Source organism: Orcinus orca, chromosome 16 (genome assembly GCF_937001465.1).
Source record: "Orcinus orca chromosome 16, mOrcOrc1.1, whole genome shotgun sequence".
In the NCBI taxonomy this organism is placed as follows: Eukaryota; Metazoa; Chordata; class Mammalia; order Artiodactyla; family Delphinidae; genus Orcinus; species Orcinus orca.
The window spans coordinates 28,733,892-28,753,092 of NC_064574.1; the positions used below are offsets into that span (position 1 = coordinate 28,733,892).

Consider the following 19,201-nt stretch of genomic DNA (forward strand, 5'->3'; position numbering starts at 1 on the left):
CAGGCTCCGGACGCGCAGGCTCAGCGGCCATGGCTCACGGGCCCAGCCGCTCCGCGGCATGTGGGATCTTCCCGGACCGGGGCACGAACCCGTGTCCCCTGCATCGGCAGGCGGACTCTCAACCACTGCGCTACCAGGGAAGCCCTCTTTGTCAGTAGTTTAAAGAGAATCTGGACAGAGCCTGGAAACACTCGACAAGAGAAACAGAACAAATGTGATCAATGTGGCTAGAATTTTCAGGCCACCAGAATGTGCCTGATTTCTCCCCCAATAAATTGGGGCTGCACTTTACAGCTATGGGAGTTGGGGAAGGAAGTTACAAATTCAGCATTAAAAAAAAATTTTTTTTCCATTACCAGAATAAGGTCAGGCCTAAGAGACATATTATTGAGGAAGGGGAGGTAATGAAGGCCCACACTGTGTCCACAGAAATACAACAAAGCCCCTACCCTTTCCTGTTTAAAAGATCCCCCCGCCCTTGTCCAGGGAGTTAGTGAAAACTGTGCACGTGACTTTGTAAAATGTGTGCTAAGATCTCGTCACAGCAGGTAATTCAATCCCAAGACCAAGACCAGGCTGTAGCAAACTCTGGATTTAGCCCAGTCTAACCTGAGGATTTAGGGGGTCCTTTAACAGGACCCAGTGAGATGCTGGCTGTGTGACAGTGGTGGCCACCAACACTGGGTCAGAAAATGGCACAGAGAATGGTCAGCACCTGCCAGACACTCTCGTCCCCTGAAGGAACGGCCAGATGCAGAAACTGGGCTCCCATTCCATATAGGAATTCCTAGGGCAGAACTGGAGGGGCCATCCCTCTCACCTCACAGTCAGGGGGACTGAGGCCTGGAGTGGGGAGGTCGTCCCAGGGCTGACTTCTCCCCTCATCATGAAGCCACCTCCCACCTTAGACAGTCAGGGCTCAAAGCCAAGTTTGCCCAACACCCATCCATGGCTGATGAGGACAGCAGAGAACCCGGAATTCCCCAAGGCATGGGGAACAGGATGGGCAGCCTTTCAGACAGCTCTCGACCCTCGGGCAGGCCAAGAAACTCATCCTCCAAGGGCAGCAGTTTCCAAACTTCTGTATTTTTAGCAGCAGAAGCCATCCTTCAAACAAAACCTTATGCAAAACCTCAAGCTACAAAACAGATCGGGGGCAGCTCTCCCAAGCGAAGCCTGGGCCAGGCCCCAAGCTCCCCCTCCAGCACCCAGGACTCCTTCCACGGGGCCCTATGTGGAGCTCAGTCCGAAACCCCAGACTCGGAGGCCTTGTAGCCCTGAAGCTGAAGCAGCCAGATAGGGTGGGCTCTTACTTAAGACCCCTGGAGGGTGCGGCTGGTCTCCGAGACCTGGACGACTTCGTTCTCCACCAGGGCCTGGCTCCCATCCCCACTGAGCTGTCTCATGCGCAGGTTAATGGAGCCGTAGGTCTTCCTGGAGCCCCTGCCAGGGACGAAGTTCGGCCGGCGGTACAGCTCTCCCTTGCACAGGGAGACCATCAGCAGCACGGACAAGAGCATGCCGCCCACTGTGAGCAGCCCCAGGCCTGCAATGATGCACTTGTCCAGGTGTGAGCCCAGGCGCGCATAGTACATTTCTAGTCGTTCCATCTCCCGTGCTGACACTGTGTCCGGGTTGACACGGGCCTCTCGGGGGATGGTGTACGCAGTCACCACCAGGAGGATCCCGCTCACCAGGAAAACCAGAGCGGAAATGAAGCCGTAATCCACCGGGCGGCTCACAGGCTCCAGGCCTGGCCCCTCTTCTGAACGCAGGGACAGGTCGTCCCTCTGGGATCGGGGCCATGAGGGGACGCCCTCAGGGGGGCTGGGGGAGCTGCCCAGTCTGGCATCCCTAGGGTTCTGGAAATGAGTCTCGTGCTCCTCCGAAAAGAAGCAGGCATTCTCCACACCCTCCCTGCGTGGGGCCGCTGGACCCAGAGGAGCTGGTCTCCTTGGGGCCTGGGGACCATTGCTCAGTGTCTTCAGTTCCAGACCAGGGGGAGATGCCATTGGGAAGGCGGGCCCCAGCTCATCCCTTGGCCGCTGGGCAGCTAGAAGAGAAAACAGAAAGTCAGTGGAATTTAGCGAACCTCTACTGAGAGCCTGCTGCTGCCAGACATCACAGAAGGTCCCGAGAGATGTGAAGGTGAGTCAGGCCGAGTTTCCACCGGGGAGGAGGGGGAGCCCGCCAGCCAGAGGGGGAGGCAGGGGATAAGATAATGACAGAGCAGTGAGACCCAATCCGCGCTAGGATCCTGCTTCACCACTGGCGGGCATGTGGCTTTGGGCAATTCCCGTATCGTCTCTGGGCCTGTTTCCCTCTATACTAAATGACAGTAATACTACCACTCCGTATTTAACAGGGCTGATATAGGGATTGAGTTAATCCATATAAAGTGCTCAGAACAGTAAGGACTCAGTAAGTATCAGCAATGAGCTATTATGGTGGAGGGAATTTAAATACAGTAGATAGGTTCTAATCCCAGCGTCACCACTTGAGCTTTGGCAAGTGAGGTGACCTTTCCAGACTCAATTTTCTCATCTGTTAAATGTGAATAAGCCAAATGTCTCCCTCATAGGGATGATGTGAGGATTTCATAAAATAAGGCATTTAAGGCCCCTGCCAGTTCAATTAATGGACACTGTTGTGATGAAGTGAGAATGACTGGGGGCAGAGGAAGGGGTAGAGATGAAGGTGGTCGTAAGAACAAAAGGAGAAAGTTAGGGAAGCTTCTAGGAGTTGGTGGCATTTGAGCCAAACCTCGGAGGATGAGTGGGAAATCCCCCAGCACTGAGAGGGGACAAGGGCATTCTGGAGAGGGAGAAGGGGTGCCTTGAGGTCAGCTGGGACCAGCTCGCTAGGGACTCTGAAAACCAGGCCAAGGAGCCAGGGAGGCGAGGCGTTGGGGATGGGAGGGCTAACATCGCCTAGGTTTTGGAAAGCTCTCTCTGGCTGCTGCATGGAGGACAGACAGGATGGGGAAGGAGGAGAGTGGAGGCCAGGGGTCCAGGGAGGAACCCATTGTGGTCAGGGGAGACATGGAAGCTGAGAGGGCAAAGAGAAAGGAGCATATGTGAGAGCCATGACTGAGGTCAAGGCCAAATGCCTTTATGTAAATAGAAGATGGGAGGACCTGGATGCAGACCACAGAAGGGGAGCTGGGAGAGGAGCGGGTAAGGGGGTACACTTTGCTCAAAGAGGAGACACCCTACCCAAGTACCTGAATACACACCCACACAGACAGACAGCACATGTGCCAAAGGATACCAGCTTACAGCCCATGGGCCATATTTGGCTCATAGAAGTTTTGCTTTTTTTTGTTTCTGGTCTGTTCATCTGGTTTTTGGTGAAGCAGTTGCCAATATATAAAAAGCAAAAGATTTTACACTTTATTTTTTAATTTATTTTTTTAAATAGATCTTTATTGGAGTATAATTGCTTTACTATACTGTGTTAGTTTCTGTTGCACAACAAAGCGAATCAGCCATATGCCTACCCATGCCCCACATCCCCTCCGTCTTAAGCCTCCCTCCCATCCTCCCTATGCTACCCCTCTAGGTCATCGCAAAGCACCGAACTCATCTCCCTGTGCTATGCTGCTGCTTCCCACCAGCCAACTATTTTACATTTAGTGTATATGTGTCGATGCTACTCTCACTTCGCCCCAGCTTCGCCCTCCCACCCCATGTCCTCAAGTCCATTCTCTATGTCTACCTCTTTATTCCTGCCCTGCAACTAGGTTCATCAGTACCCCCCCTTTTTTTTATAAATTTATTTTTGGCTGCGTCGAGACTTCACTGCTGTGTGTGGGCTTTCTCTAGTTGCAGTGAGCAGGGGCTACTCTTTGTTGTGGTGCGCGGGCTGCTCATTGCGGTGGTGTCTCTTGTTGCAGAGCACGAGCTCTAGAGTACAGGCTCAGTAGTTGTGGCGCACGGGCTTAGTTGCTCCGCGGCATGTGGGATCTTCCTGGACCAGGGCTCGAACCCGTGTCCCCTGCATTGGCAGGCGGATTCTTAACCACTGCGCCACCAGGAAAGCCCACCACCCTTTTTCTTTTTTTAGATTCCATATATATGCGTTAGCATACAGTATTTCTGATTCACTTCACTCTGTATGACAGACTCTAGGTCCATGCACCTCACTACAAGTAACTCAATTTCATTTCTTTTTATGGCTGAGTAATATTCCATTGTATATATGTGCCACATCTTTATCCATTCATCTGTCAATGGACATTTAGGTTGGTCCCATGTCCTGGCTATTGTAAATAGTGCTGCAGTGAACATTTTACACTTCAAACCTTGGATGCCTGGCTTCTCTTGCAAAAGGAAAGAATCTCACCACCCTAGCCCCCATTCCCTCACAGCCACACTCAGCTGGAGCTGATGATGGAGTCCTCCCTCAGGCAGATCTGGTGCTCCCCCGACAGGCCCCAACTGGCATGTAGAACTCCTGATCCCACAGCAGAACTACCCCATTCCCCCTGCACACTGATGTACTGTGGGTACATACACCACAGACCCAAGTCCCCACACTGCACAGAGACCCCCAGGTGCAGAGTGGCTCGTATGCCCTAGTGTGTCTACACACACGTACACAGGATTCTAGACCTTTCTCTGCATTCGTGTGCCTGAATTTATTCTCCAGTTCTCTGTGCTTCAGTGTGTGTGTGTGTGTGTGTGTGTGTGTGTGTGTGAGAGAGAGAGAGAGAGAGAGAGACAGAGAGAGAGAGAGAGAGAGAGAGAGAGAGAGAGAGAGAGGCTATAAGCAAATGAATGAAGTGAAAATGAATGGAATGAATGAAATTTAAAGAGCCTCAGGGCAGGAAGGCTCGATCTTTCTGATCTTCCTTCCAACATGGGCCTGCATCAGACACCTCCTCTTAGCACACACAGAGCCTTTCATGTGAGTACAAAGCCTGTTTCCACTTACAACCCATCTCTCTGACCATGTCCCTTTTTCCTGAGTTCCAATTTAATAAATGTTTACTGAGCACCTACACTCCCTGCTGGGCCCTACTGCGGGCACTTCGCTCAGGAGTATTGTGTAGAACCCCCACGAGCCCCACGAGCAGTTATTACTATCTCCATTTTACAAAATGTGGCCAAGATCCCATGGCATGCATGTGGGGGCCAGGAGTTGAAAGCAGGTTCCCCAAGAATTGTTATCACTTAAAAGCCTGCAAACCCACACACTCTTGTACCAGTGGCATCATTCCGCCCTCCTTCCCTGGTCTTTCAGGCCTCATTTGTAGATTCTCTACTTTATCCCACAGTTTAACATCAACCACGAGCAGCTTGAGGGCAGGGATATGTCTGGGTCTGCAGCCCCCTGCACAGGGCTTGGAACACAGCCAGCCCTCAGGAATGGTTTGGCAACCTGCCCAGGCAGACAATCCTTCCCACACACAGGGTGGGGAGTGCCTACTCAGGAGGACCAGGCTCTGCCCAGACTGCTCCCACTTTCCAGTAAACCAAGAGGAGAGGTGTGTTCATTGGCTTTTTTTACTTTTGGCACCAAAAGCATTTTCCTGAGTGCCCAGCCAGTAACAGGGACTGGCAGTGACCACTCCTGCCCAGTTGGTGTCCAGATGTGGTCCCCCACCCATGTCTTAAGCATCCTCCACAGAACTCAGCCCCTGGAGTGGCCCAGGAACCCCCTTCCCAGACCAACACATTGATGCTTCCATATCCCAGAAAAAACTCAGGACACCCAAATTCTTGGAGCAGGGCTCTTTCACTTGGCAGGAACCCAAAACTTTTTCCTTAGGATGCCAGCAGAGTTAGGAAGAGGGTGGAGGAAAAGGAGGTTCCCTCTTACCTAGAGTTGCTATGTATCTGACACACAGGTTCAGAGATGCCCACCACTTACAAGGACATGCCCAGTAAATTATCCAAAACATAAGCAGAAACAGACAAGCTGACAATGATGCTGGTGTCCACTGCTCACACTCCACAACTGTACCAGTAACACTCCAGTTTCATATGCAGTCCAACAGGACCTGAAAAGCACACCCCAGTTCCACACTCATACCCACAGGGGCCTTTTCCACATGCAACATTCACAGACATGGGAAGCCACGCAGTGTGAGCCACAGATCCATAGACCACATTGGTACCCACACCCCAGCAAGGGACAGAGCTGGTTACACACACACACACACACACACACACACACACACACAGAGTTTACTACCCTCAGGACTGCTAAGACCCACCAAGATCCCCCCAGGCCCAGCACCCCACCCACTGGTGTGCACTAACACGCGGGGAGACAGACGCACAGCGGGAGTGGGTAAGCTTCACAAAACCCAATCGATAGACACACGCACGAGTTGTACACAAAGCCTCGGGCTCTCAGATATGTCCACGCTGTTATACCCCAAGTTCCGCGCAGAAAGCCCCAGCACCCCGACTGCCCGCCGCACCCGCGCGCCCGCCAGCCCGCAGCTCACACCCCCTGCTCCTGCCCTTGACCACAAACGCCACTGGGCCGGGCCAGGCCGGACCGGGAAGAGCGGCGCCGGTAGCCAGGCGGCCAGGCGACCCACGAAGGCCAGGATCTGCGAGGACAGGCGTGCGCCCGGGTCCCCTCGCCTCGTGTCCTTCGGCCGGGCCGCGAGGTCAGGCTAGCTCTCCTTGGCCGCCCCTCCCCGCCTCGGGCCCTCGGTCTCCCGCCGCCCCTCGCAGTCCCCTTTTCGCGTGCGTACCTGTGCCGGGCCTCCCTCACTGCCTCCCCACGCGGGAGGCGAGGGCGCCGGGCAACGGCGAGGGCGCGTCCTCCCAGTGCGCCTCCCCGCAGCCGGTGCCCGCCCGCCGGTGTCTGTGCTGCGGCGCAGCCCGGGAGTAAGCGGGCCCGGCCGCCGCCTCCTCCTCGCCCTCCCCGGCTCCCGCCCCCTTCCCGGCCGGGCCCGGCCCGGAGACGCTGCCGCGGCGCACTTACCTGCTCGCTCCGCGCGGGGCTGTACCGAGGCGGCCACGGCCTCTGAGGGCTCCGGGGAGGAGGACGGGGAAGGGGCGGGAGCCGGGGATCGCCGAGCGCAGCGGATCGGGCTCCGCCCGCGGCCGGCGAGGGCGCCGGGAGAGTTAGCGCGGGGAGGCACTGGGAGGAGGGTAACGGACTAGGGTGAGAGTGAGGGGACACGGATCCATCCTCCTGCCCTCCCCACCCCTTGGGGCAGATCTGTTTCGCCAGCACCTGGGCTTAGGGAACTGGAGCCTTCATCTCGTGGTGCCTGGGCGCAGCGGCGAGGCGCGGGGGTGAGTGCTGAAAGAGACCCCTCCCTCGGCCGCCGGCCTCGCCCCTCGGCTGGGGAGCCTCTACTGCGCCAAGCCCCCACTCTTCCTCCGCTCCTCACCCCCTCATACACACACAGCCCTCAGGTAGGACCCAGGGTCCTCTCCGAGGTCCTTAGGTCGGGATAGTCTTCTCTGGCGTTTGTGGCTCCGTGGCTCAAGGGCGCCACCTGAAGGCTGAAAAGAAGCCTCTGAAGACCACCCCTCACCCCCAAACACACACGCGCGCGCGCGCGCGCGCACTCCTCCTTTTCCCCTGCTCTTCTTTTTTTGTGGGACACTGAGGTACACAGCCCAAGACGGGTGTTATCTTGGAGGATTACCAATGGCCACACACACCTTCTTCCTCCAAGGCCCAGCTGTAGTGCCCCCTCCCCTGGGAAGCCTAGCTCGCTGCCCCACACACTCCCTCGCCCCAGGGGCCCCTACAGCTGTGCTCTTTGCCTGCGTTATTGTCCTTATTTCTGAGAGTTGTGATTTTCAGTGAGTGCCAGCATCCCTCATCAGACTGGCATCTCCTGGAGAACAGGGCCCCTGTCTGATCCCCCCAGAGCCCAGCGGTGGGTTTGGGTGAGCAGGTGGTGAGTAGGGCAGATTCCACTATTTCTCTCTGTTAAAGGGCTCAGATTAAGGTGAATCAGTGAGATGCCTAGAGCACAAAAGCTAAGGAGACTCTCCCTCTTTGGGGGCCCAGGTGAAGCCCAGAGAGGAGGTCCGTGTGAAGATCATGGGGTTTCCGGAAGTCTCCGTGGCCAGCTCACTCTCGTGGCCTCTGGTAAGTCCTCCCGCCTCTCTGAGCCTCAGTGTTCACCTCTGCCAATGGAATCATGAAAATGCAGACTCCAGGAGCTTTGGAAGGGTCAGCAGAGGTCAGCCATCTGGAAGGACAGGCAGATAGGGATGCCCTGTCCTGGCTCCTCAGCCACCTCATGTGAAAACCTGACATGTCCTGCTCCAAAGGCCTGTGCTATCCTTGACAAGCAGGACAGTGGAGGCCACCCTGGAGGCCAGGTGCCCAGGCCTTTGAGGCCAGTGTGACAGAGACCTGGGCAGGACCTCCGGGGATGGGAGGGCTTCAGTCTCTTCCTGCCTTCCAGAAGCCTATTGTCAGGGACCTCAAAAGGAGCTGGCTGTGGCACCAGACTCCCGAGAGAATCCCAGCTCCACCATTCATGGGTGTGTGGCCTTGTCCCCTCTCAGAGCTCAGTTTCCTCATCTGTTTAATGGACTTAGTAAGGGTTAGAGGGATTAGATGAGATACTCCCTGTAAAGCGTGCACAGTTCCCTCCCTCAGCCCTGCCTCAGAGCCTTTGCCTTTGCTGTTCCTTCTGCCTGGGACACTCTTCTTCCTGAGACCCCCAGAGCTCGCCCTCACTTCCTTCACGTCTTTGCTCAAATGTCACCTTCTCAGAGACACCTTCCTACATCATCCTTTTAAAACTAGCAGTGCCCCAGCACCCTTTACTCCTTAACTCTGAATTTTTCTCCATAGCATTTATCAACTCCTGACAGTTGCTTATTTCTTTCTTCATTGTCATGACCACTAAAATATGTGTCAAGAGGCAGAAGCTTTGCCTGTTTCCCTCCCTCCTGTATCCCCAGACACTAGAAAAGGAGCCAACACATAGGAGGCCCTTGATAAATATTTACTGAATAAAGAATGGAGAAAATGAGCAAATATTTATTGAGCTCCTATTATATACTGATTAATTAGGTAGACTTCATCCCTACCCTCTAGAAGTTTGTATTCCAGTGGGAGAAAAGGATAAGTAAATGTAACACTGCCACAGAGCAAAGGTACATAGTGCTGTTCAAGCTTTCAGCAAGGTGCTGACCTAGTCTGGGAGATGGGGATGGCTCCTGGCTCCACTGCAGAAGTGAGGACTGAGCCGAGATGGAAAGGATGAATAGGAGGCAACTAGGTAAAGACAGCAGGAAGAGAGGCCCAGCAGAGGGACTGGCATGGGCAAGGGCCCTGGGGTAGAAGAGAGTATGGTGAGTGTGAGGCTTGACGGAGACCAGGGTGGTTGCCCTGAAGGGCTCGATAAGGAACGTTGGAGATGAGGCTGGACTGTCAGTGAGCCAGGTCACTGAGAATCCTTGTAAGCCAAGCAGCTGGTTCTTTATCCCCAGAGCAGTGGGGAGTCATCGACCAGTGTGAGTAAAGAGTTAACAAACTTTTCCTCTTCTGCGTGAGAATTTGACCTTTGGTTAACTGTCTAGCTCTGTTTCCTTGGAAACAGATAAACATATATCACTCTGTTACTAGGCAACATTGCTATGATAAAAATGACCCCAAGGAGGAGCCTAGAATGATCCATGTGGTAATGGATTAGAATTGGAGATATCAGTATGAACTCATGTTTAACATAATATTGATGCAGATGAGTACGTATTTATGATACATGTGATAGATAACTATAAATGTATATATACACAATTCAGTATACACTATATTTCCTTTCTCTGTCAGCTGAGAGGACCTAGCTGCATGACACTGCATAGCAACAAGCACACCTGGTTCCCATATCTTGGTTTCTAATACCACTCTCCAATAAAAGGAACCAGGGAGAAATGGCTGATGCTAGGACTGGAGCAGGAAATGTACAAGACAAGCCTGGAGCATCTGATAGTGCCAGAAAGTAAGGAAGGAACAAACCACACGCGCACACACACAATGATGGGGGTATGTCAAAGGACATAGGGGCTGACTAAAAGAGCTCCTAATAGCCAAAGTTAGAAAAATTTGATCAAAAAAATAACTATTGGATTGTAACCTAAAATATGATAAATGAAAAAATGGGGGGAAAAGAGAAATCTCTGATGCTGAATTCCAAATATTCCATCCTCAAGGAAGCAACATAACACCCCAATTCTTTTTTTTTTTTAGACTCCTGTGTAGAGATTTTTTATACAATTTTTAAATGTTACATTCCATTTACAGTTATTACAAAATATTGGCTATATTCCCCCGGGTTGTACAATACATTCTTGTAGCCTATCTTACACACAATAGTTTGTACCTCCCACCCCTCCACCTCTGTATCATCCTTCCCCTCTCCCCACTGGTAACCACTAGTTTATTCTCTATTATTTGTGCATAACTCCCCAATTCTTAAGTGTGGGCGGAGCATAGTGCCTTTCAGAGAGTACAGTATGGGAGTAGGGGTGGAGATAATTTTATAGTGGAGAAACTGACAAACCTGATTACCTCAGCCAGGGGATCAAAGTCAACATCAACAGTCAAATTATGTTAATAGTATGTATCCTTGATATGGTGTGATGGGACTGGCACTTTACCTCTGTGATCTCTCTCACAAAACCCATAACCCCAGTCTAACCAGGAGATAAACATCACACAAATCCCAGCTGAGGGACATTTTACAAAATACCTGACCTCAGAACTGTCGAAACAAGGAAAGTCTGAGAAACTGTCACAGCCAAGAGGAGCCTTAAAGATGCATGACGGCTAAATGTAGTGTGGTGTCCTGGATGAGATCCTGGAATATGAAAAAAGGACATTAGGTAAATACTAAGGAAATCTGAACAAAGTGTGGACTTTAGCTAATAATAATGGATCAATATTGGTTCATTAATTATAACAAATTTATCATACTAATATAAGGTGTTAATAATAGAAGAAATTGGGTATGGGTATATGGGAACTCTTTGTGCTATCTTCCCAATTTTTCTGTAAATCTAAAACTGTTCTAAAAACTAAAGGGTTTTTTTTTTTTCTTAAAGACCCCTGATTGGTAAATTGCATCTGGGATGAGAGGAACTATAAATACCTGGTGGGAAATCATATTTTGGGCTTCATGAGCATGGTGACTCCTGTAACTGGGCAGGTACAAAGGTATCGGCTCCCAGGGGACATGAAGCTTTTAAGCCACGATGACTCCTGCACCCACCAGATGGGGATTCATCTCCTTGAACCTGTGCTGTACTGCTCTGGTACACGTGCAGCAAGGACTCCCCCGCTGAGAGGGAGAGTTGAGTGCTGGTGCTGACATTGAGTGCCATTCTAGCAAGCTGAGGTTCCTGTCTTCCATCCATCAGAGTATGTCAATGCCAAGTATGGCTTGTGGTCATCTGTTGAGTCTGACTGTGTAGTTGAACCTAAGAAGACTCCTTGTGGACATTGCAGTGGGTGATAAGCAGGAGAATGACGTGATCAGATTTGCATTTTGCAAACCTTCTCCCTCTGTCTGCTCCCAGGTGCAAGGGGAAAAGAGAGAAAGCAGAGACCATCAGGAGGTTATTGTGGTCATGTTGGCATGTGATAAGTCCTCAATCAATTCACTGCAGTTATGTATCTATGAGACGTGTGGGTCTGTGAGAGAATGTTCTTGTAGAACATTAGAATATCACTTAATCCAGAATTTTCCGAAGGGTATGGTACATGACATGATTTCTTGGTGTTATATAGATAAATGTGTTTGGTTATCTATGGCTGCACCCCAAAATTTATCAGCTTAAAAGAAAATTATTTATTTGCTCAGTTTTGCAGTTTGGGCTGGATTTGGTGGGGACAGCTCAATTCTTCTCTACATGGTGTCAGCTAGGGTGATACAAACAGCTGGGAACTGGCTGTGGGTTCTTCCATTATCTACCACACTCTCCAGGTGGCTAGCGTGGGCTTCCTTATACAATGGTGGTCTCAAGGTAGTCAGAGTTTTTATGGCACTCAACTTTCCCAGAGTACAAAAGCAGAAACTGTTGGAGCTTCCTAAAGCTGAGGGAACAGTCACAATGTCACTTCTGCTGCATTCTATTGCTTTAGTGAATGTCACAGGCCAGCCCAGAGTCAAGGGGAGGGGTCTACATAAGTGTATAAATACTGAGAGGCATGGATCACTGGAGGCAGTAACAGTCTCCCACCATCTATCCTGTATCTGTATACACACACCCCCATATGTATATGTATTCATTTTAATGGCTAGGTATTTATTTTATTCTAATGTGTTTTAGAAAAATAGATAACTAGCTCAGGAAACTAAAGATATCATGGATAATATTGCTTAGAATGAGGACAGAAAAATATATGCGTCTATATGAAGTTGGAGCAACATATTCTGCTGGTTTCCCCCACTATACACTCTCCTTTTCTTCCACTGGGATAGACTTGTTGACCGATAGCTAGCACAGTGCAATCAGAATAAGGATTCCATTTCCCAGCCTCCCTTGCAGTTATGTATGAACAAGTAGGCAATGAGCCATTATTCATCATCAGAGGAGAAGGTGTGGGCAAAATGTATTACGTTTTCTTAAAGGAAGGGGATATGCCCTCCTTCTCCCCTTTTGTCATTCCTGCTGCCAGGATGCAGACCTGATGGCTGGAGCTGGAGCAGTAGTCTTGGACCATTAGCTGGAAGCATGTTAGGATGGGGGAGCAAAAAAATTGAAGGAATCTAGATTCCAGATGACCATGGAAACACCAGCCTGGGATAGTTTCCCACACTTTTTTTTTTTTTTTTTTTTGCGGTACGCGGGCCTCTCACTGCTGCGGCCTCTCACTGCTGCGGCCTCTCCCGTTGCGGAGCACAGGCTCTGGACGCGCAGGCTCATCGGCCATGGCTCACGGGCCCAGCCCCTCCGCGGCATGTGGGATCCTCCCGGACCGGGGCACGAACCCATGTCCCCTGCATCAGCAGGTGGACCCCCAACCACCGCGCCACCAGGGAAGCCCTTCCCACACTTTTATTTGTTAGAGAAATAAACTCTTGTATAAGCTATTATTACCTGGAATTTTCTGTCACTCAGAAGAGTTTTCCTATCTAATATGATCGGTTTAAAGACAAATACAAGTAAGTCAAAGTAGAGGTGGTAGGCAAAACCGAGAAGGAGGTATGTGAGTAGCTGACGTTTGAAAAATACAGATCCAATCTGACCTCCTGTGTTCCAGGTGAGAAAACTCTGAATACAGCCTTCAGTGTGTCCAAAAGGGTCATATGAAAGAATAACCCAGGCAAACTTAAAGTTTCACTAGGGGAAGAAAGGGGGAGAAAGGAAAAGTATTACTGGAGGAGGGAATAACTCTTAACAGGCTCAAGGATGAAGTAATAGTAATGAATTACTTGTGTGTTTATTTTAATTGACAAACACTTATGTAGCCCTCTCCAAATGCCAGGCAATATTCTAAGTGCTGTACAAACATTAACTCACTTAATTATCGTACCACCTGTCATGCAGGTGCTATGATTATCTCCATTTTAAGATGAGGAAGTGGAGGCAAGAGTGGTTAATAACTTGCCCAAGGTCACACAGCCGGTTTACGACATTTCTGGGATTCAAATCCAGACCCCAACTAAGTGCTGATAACCACTATGCTGAGTTCCATCATAATTTTCAAAGCATGTGCAAACTTCCTGAGCTGTTAATGTTATTCTCCCCACTCCCCCCCACTTTTTTTTTTTTGGCCGAGCCACAAGGCTTGCAGGATCTTAGTTCCCCAACCAGGGATTGAACCCAGGCCACCACAGTGAAAGCGCCAAGTCTTAACCACTGGACCGCCAGGGAATTCCTAATCCCCTTTCTTACATTTAGGAAAATTGAATGCCAAAGAGAGGAGATCGCTCTGTAGCCACACTGAGGGGTAGTAGAAGTACAACCAGAACCAAGGGCCTGGACTTCCAGATGGATTGGGAACCTCAGATAGACCTAAAGTCCCAGGGCTGATTGGCCGCATGCCTACTCTCCCTACCCCATTCAGTTTTATCTCCCACTCATTCACCTGGCGAGGGAATTGGTTCTCACATCAACTGGGCAGCTTGCCTCAGAGTCACACCCAAGGCTAGTTGTGGCCAAGAAACACTTTTCCCACAGTTCCACTCTGCTTCCAGAGTCTCCACCACCTCGTCAGGGTCAGAGGCTGTGCTTCCTTGACATAAGGACATAGGGTTGTGTACTGGGTACCTGGGCATGGGACAGGTGTGTATAGGATACACGTACACAGGGTGCCTGTGTACAGAGCAGAAGGGCTAGAATACCCGTATACAGGACACTCATGCACAGAAGAGGTGCACGGGACTCATGTGTACAGGGCACACAGGGATAGGATGTGTCATAGGTTGAGTGCCCCCAGAAGCAAACCCGAGACAAGAATTTGAGGGCAAGTGGTTTATCTGGGAAGTGGTTCCAGGAAGCACTGCAGAGGAGTGGGGAAGTTCGACACGGAACGGAAGGGAAGGCTTCCGATGTACCAGTGGGCAAGACCATGGCTGCTGCAGGCAACTGGGACTCAGTCCTGCTGGACTGAGTATTGTCCCACCAGAGAGCTGAGGGAAGGGAGGTATTTATCTACCAACTCCTTTTTGCCAGCACGTCCAGCCTGTCCTCTGCACATGTCAAGCACGTTCCTTAAGCAGAGAGTCAGATGTACTTTGCAGTAGGAAGCCCTGGGCACATATGGAGAAGGGGAATGTCAGGGGGATGTGGGTGGAGCTCTGGAAGCATTTGCTACAGGACACAGAGGTGCAGGGCATGTTCAGGACCCATGAGTACACAGATAAAGAGCACAGGCAGAAGACAAATGATCAGATTACCAGCCTTGCTGTCTGGGGTGAAGCGAGGGCCTGCTGGGAGGGGGGAAATAGCACAGAAGAAGAGGCAGTGTTGGGACCCCCAAGTCAACTGGTCCTCCATCCGTGTGCTCCAGCTGGCTGCTGTGATGGCACGAGCTTGCGTGGTAAGAAAGGTGGGCTTAAGGGCTCTCACAATGTGGAAGCTTCTCTCTGCTAAACTTCCACCTTATTTGGATTTTACAAAGTGGGGATGAGGGCGAAGATGCCCAGGATAAAAGAGGGACCGCCCTCAAGGCTGGGTAGGGCCCTAGATTAGGAGTCAGACACGGAGGCAGAGCTCAGTGAGGTCACTGAGCCCACCTGCTGCATCCAAGAGATGGAAGTAACTCTGCCCAAGTGTCTCAGGGCAGGTCGCCTACTACTCTTACACCTTGGGTTCCCTGTCTGTCCAGTGAGCATCACGGAAGTCCTCTCCCTGCTATGGACTTCACAGAGCTGTTGTGAGGAGCAGATCAGGTCTCAAACAAGAAGACACTTGGAAGAGAATAAAATATATAGGTGGGGGGATTATGGAAGGGCCTGAGTGGGGGCAGTCAAGGAACCTGGCTTCTCCCTCTAGCTCTGCTGCTATAGTTTTAGGATATTGGTTTGACTCCTGTAATAAAGAGGCCCAAAATGATAGTGCCTGTAATAAAACAGAATTCATTTCTCTTTCGTGTAAAAGCACACACAGCAGTTAAGGCTGATACGGTGGCTTCACAAGTCGCAGGAAACCTCAGTTCTTTCTATCTTGTTGCTCTGCCATCCTCCACCTGGTGGCCCAAGATGGCTGCTCCACCTCCAGCCCTTATGAGTATATTCCAGTCAGCAGAAGGAGTAGCAGGGGGAGGGGCAGGAATCCTCCTCCCTCCTTTTAAAGGCACAGCCCAGAAATTGCGCCCATCACATCCATTCATATCCCACTGACCAGGATTTAATCATCTGACCACACTTCCCTGCTGGGGAGTCTAGGGACAGTCTTTTGCCATGTGTGAATGGGAGAAGGGATATTGAGGAACAACCTGCAATTTTTGCCACAGCTGCTGACTTGTTTGGGCAACTCACATCACCATCTGAGCCATGGTTTCTTCATTTGCACATTTATTCATTCATCCATTCATTCATATATTCATGCATTCATATATATATTCCGGGTTTGTGATATAAAGTATGATTTTTGAACCACTTGATGGCTAATGAATTCTCCTACTAGCTGGACCATAAGCCCTGTGAGGTCAGGTGTGAGGTCTTTTTACTCAGCGCCATACCTCTGGCATCCAGGGCAGAGTCTTGTCTGGCACATGGAGGCCAGCTGCCCATGGATGAGGCATGGATGGCCATTCTGGCTTTGATAATTGGTGAGGACATTTTTCCTCGCTGAGGAGTTTAAGTTCTTTCCTTTCCTAGGCCTCCTGGTTCCACCTCCCCTTCTCCCCATGTGCCAAGGCTTTCCAAGCCTATGAAATAAAACGTTCTCTGAGCCAGGATCGTGAGAGTAGGATTAAAAATAAATGAAAGTGTGTCAAAACAAGTTAACCACAAGAAATGTCTTCCCAGGATAATTCAATGTTGGCACTGGAGGCCAAGGACAGAGCATCAGACTCTAACAGCCAAGCACTCCTATCAACACCACTCTTCTGTTGGGCAGAGAACCTGCTGGGCTGCCCAGGATGGCAGCAGATGGCCTAGCCTGAGCCCCCGCTTGACCCTCCACCCCTGCAAGACAACAGGCAAGACCCTCCCACACAGGTCAGGGAGAACAGGTTCTAATTCCAACCCTGTTGCTTACCTGCTGGGGTGATCCTAGGAAAATCTATGCCTCTTTGAGCCTCAGTTTCCTCACCTGTAAAAAAGTGTTAATAATAGGCTCTTCATCAGCTATAACATGCAGATAACAATGGTGCCTACCTCGTAGGCAGACGTTCCCAAATGTTCTCAGTTCATGGCATCCTTATCATCTCTGTAATTTTTTCACAGTGCACCAGGCCCGAAGAAATGTCTAACAGTTGTTTGTTAAATTAGGTTCAAACAACTTAATGGTAGTTTGTACAGTATTCAACAGATATTACTGTATTTCCCTCAAATTTTAAAAATATTTTGCAGTGCCCCTGTGAGTTTTCTGAAGTGCCTCTGGGTGCCTTGGCGCTCAGTTTGGGAACTGCAGTCACAAGGTTTTGAGGATGAGATGAGGTTGTGTTGTCAAGGGCTTATCACGATGCCTGGTCTGGAGTCAGAGAGCAGTAAATGTTAATTGTCCTAAATCATCCTCCAGTCTCTCTAGTCCTTTCTGTGTCTCCTGCCGCTGCCACCCAGCAACTCTTCCTGACTCCAGCTCCTGCCATCTCATGGTTTCTGCTTGCCGCCTTCCGTCTGGACCCCTCGCGGTCTGTGGCCCTGCTTCTGAACTAACTTCCTTCTAGTATAGAATCGCCAGCCCCCCTTCTTCATTCCTCCCTAACTCCACACGTGGCACAATCTCTTCATAGGTGGAGTATACATTCTGGCCTCTTAATTTGGGGCTTGGCTGTGTGACTCACTTTGCTTACATGGCAAAAGTGACAGCTTGGGGCTTCCCTGGTGGCGCAGTGGTTGAGAGTCCGCCTGCTGATGCAGGGGACACGGGTTCGTGCCCCGGTCCGGGAAGATCCCACATGCCGCCGAGGGGCTGGGCCGGTGAGCCATGGCCCCTGAGCCTGCGCATCCGGAGCCTGTGCTCCGCAATGGGAGAGGCCACAGCAGTGAGAGGCCCGCGTACCGCAAAAGAAAGAGGCCTCACATGGTTCCACTTGCTCTCTATCCTCTGCCATTGCCAAGAGAAGAACTTGCCCCAGTAGCCCAGTGATTCTAGGAGGAGGACAAGAGACCCATGGCGAAGGCACAAATCTGCAGACCTGAAGACCGATGCAGACCACCTTAGCCAAACCACAAACTCAAGAGCAAAAATAAACAGTTGTTGTTTGAAGGTATGGAGTTTTGGAGAGTTTCATTACACAGTAGTCTTGGGACAATCCAACCCCTCTGACTGTGGCAAATTCAAATTCTCTGAGAGAAGGTCTGATTGGATCATTTGCTCACCACCCAGAACATAGCTGCTTTCACACCATCACCCACGAGCCGAGGGTCTCCCTCCTGTCCAGTCTGCAGGTGGCTGCCTTGGGCTGGGACACCCATTTCTGATCCAAGCAGTTGTCCCATAATTACATGGTCAAGTGACACAAAGCCTGGTGACCTGCCTGGAAGCAATCATTTCTGGCCCCTGTGTTCAGAAGGGGTGTGAGTGTGGTAAGCAGGAGATTCTTGGATCCTCTTTGGTTCTAAAGAGTAACAGCTAAACTAGGAGAAATTGCACATAAAATTTTCTCTGCATGTGGCAGTCAGGATGCAACTTAAGCTGTAAAATCCAGGATATAAGAAATGTGATTTTTCTTACAACTCATTTCTGTAACTATTTTGAGCCTCATTATGCTTAAGATGGAAAGGATGAGGCTCAAGCTCACTTAGGAAATTTGGTACAACCGGCTTAGAACCCAGTTGTCCTGGCTTCCTATACAGTGTCCTGCCCCCTTCCCTGCGCAGTCAGTCTCACACTTGCAAGGATGCTGCAGGTGCCATCTCTGAGCCAGTGGAGCCCCTTCTCCAGCCTCCCTGATCGTCTGGGCTGTGCTTCCCCACTCCACTGGCTGAGTGCCCACTGCCTGGAAGAATTCTAAGTAACACTTTCCTCCTACTGAGTCGTAATCTGCCTCCCTACGTCCTGTATCACCTGCCCTAACTCTGTCTTCTGGCACTACACTTAAATGTACACTCTTTTTTCTTTAATTTATAAACATTTACTATGAATTTTACTTCTATAAATTCTATTTAGTTATTTTTCATATCTGCCTTTTTAAATAGTGTCTTTTTTCTTATGTGTTTGAATTCTTTTGTATGACTTTAATTCTTTTCAAAATACTTTTTTTGTTTTAATCTCATCTGAAGTTCTTAGGGAAAGTGGGGTCTAATCCTGCTATTGCTGGTGTCTGCTGACTCTCACTTATAGTGGATGGTTTCCTTGTGTAGTTTGTAAGTTGGGGCTAAGAGTTCACCTTCAGTGGACCTTTATCTGTGGACAGCTTGTGTAGCCCAGTTGAGGGCAAGTACCTCCAAAACAGGTTACGTTTGCTTTGCCGGTCACCTCAGCTCCTTACCTGGGATCACTATGTTAATTCTTAGATTGGGGTTCCTAGTTCAAGTGGATAGAATACATTTTTTTAAAGCCCACATGAGACTAGATCCTATTTATTGGCGTCATAATATTAACTTGATTATAATTTGTTTCCACCCACTAGGATGTCAGCTCCA

General features: G+C 50.3%; 1 protein-coding gene across 28 annotated transcripts in view; it reads right to left on the bottom strand.

Annotated features, from left to right (window-relative positions):
• Positions 1 to 1,065: 1,065 nt before the first annotated feature.
• Positions 1,066 to 19,201, bottom strand: part of TMEM74B (transmembrane protein 74B) — a 29,025-nt gene continuing 10,889 nt past the window's right edge. For 4 of the 28 annotated variants that reach the window (XM_033433406.2, XM_033433402.2, XM_049699896.1 and 1 more), the window contains 4 exons: positions 16,650 to 16,703; positions 10,696 to 10,798; positions 6,946 to 8,176; positions 1,066 to 2,053 (listed from right to left, as the gene is read on the bottom strand). In XM_033433406.2, coding sequence (XP_033289297.1) covers positions 1,314 to 2,012 — 699 coding nt within the window. In that variant the 5' untranslated portion in view covers positions 2,013 to 2,053; positions 6,946 to 8,176; positions 10,696 to 10,798; positions 16,650 to 16,703 and the 3' untranslated portion in view covers positions 1,066 to 1,313. Of the gene's footprint in view, positions 2,054 to 6,945; positions 8,177 to 8,929; positions 10,799 to 11,089; positions 11,507 to 13,189; positions 13,284 to 16,649; positions 16,704 to 19,201 lie in introns of those variants that run through there. The other 24 variants (XM_033433412.2, XM_033433411.2, XM_033433413.2 and 21 more) reach the window with 13 other exon arrangements.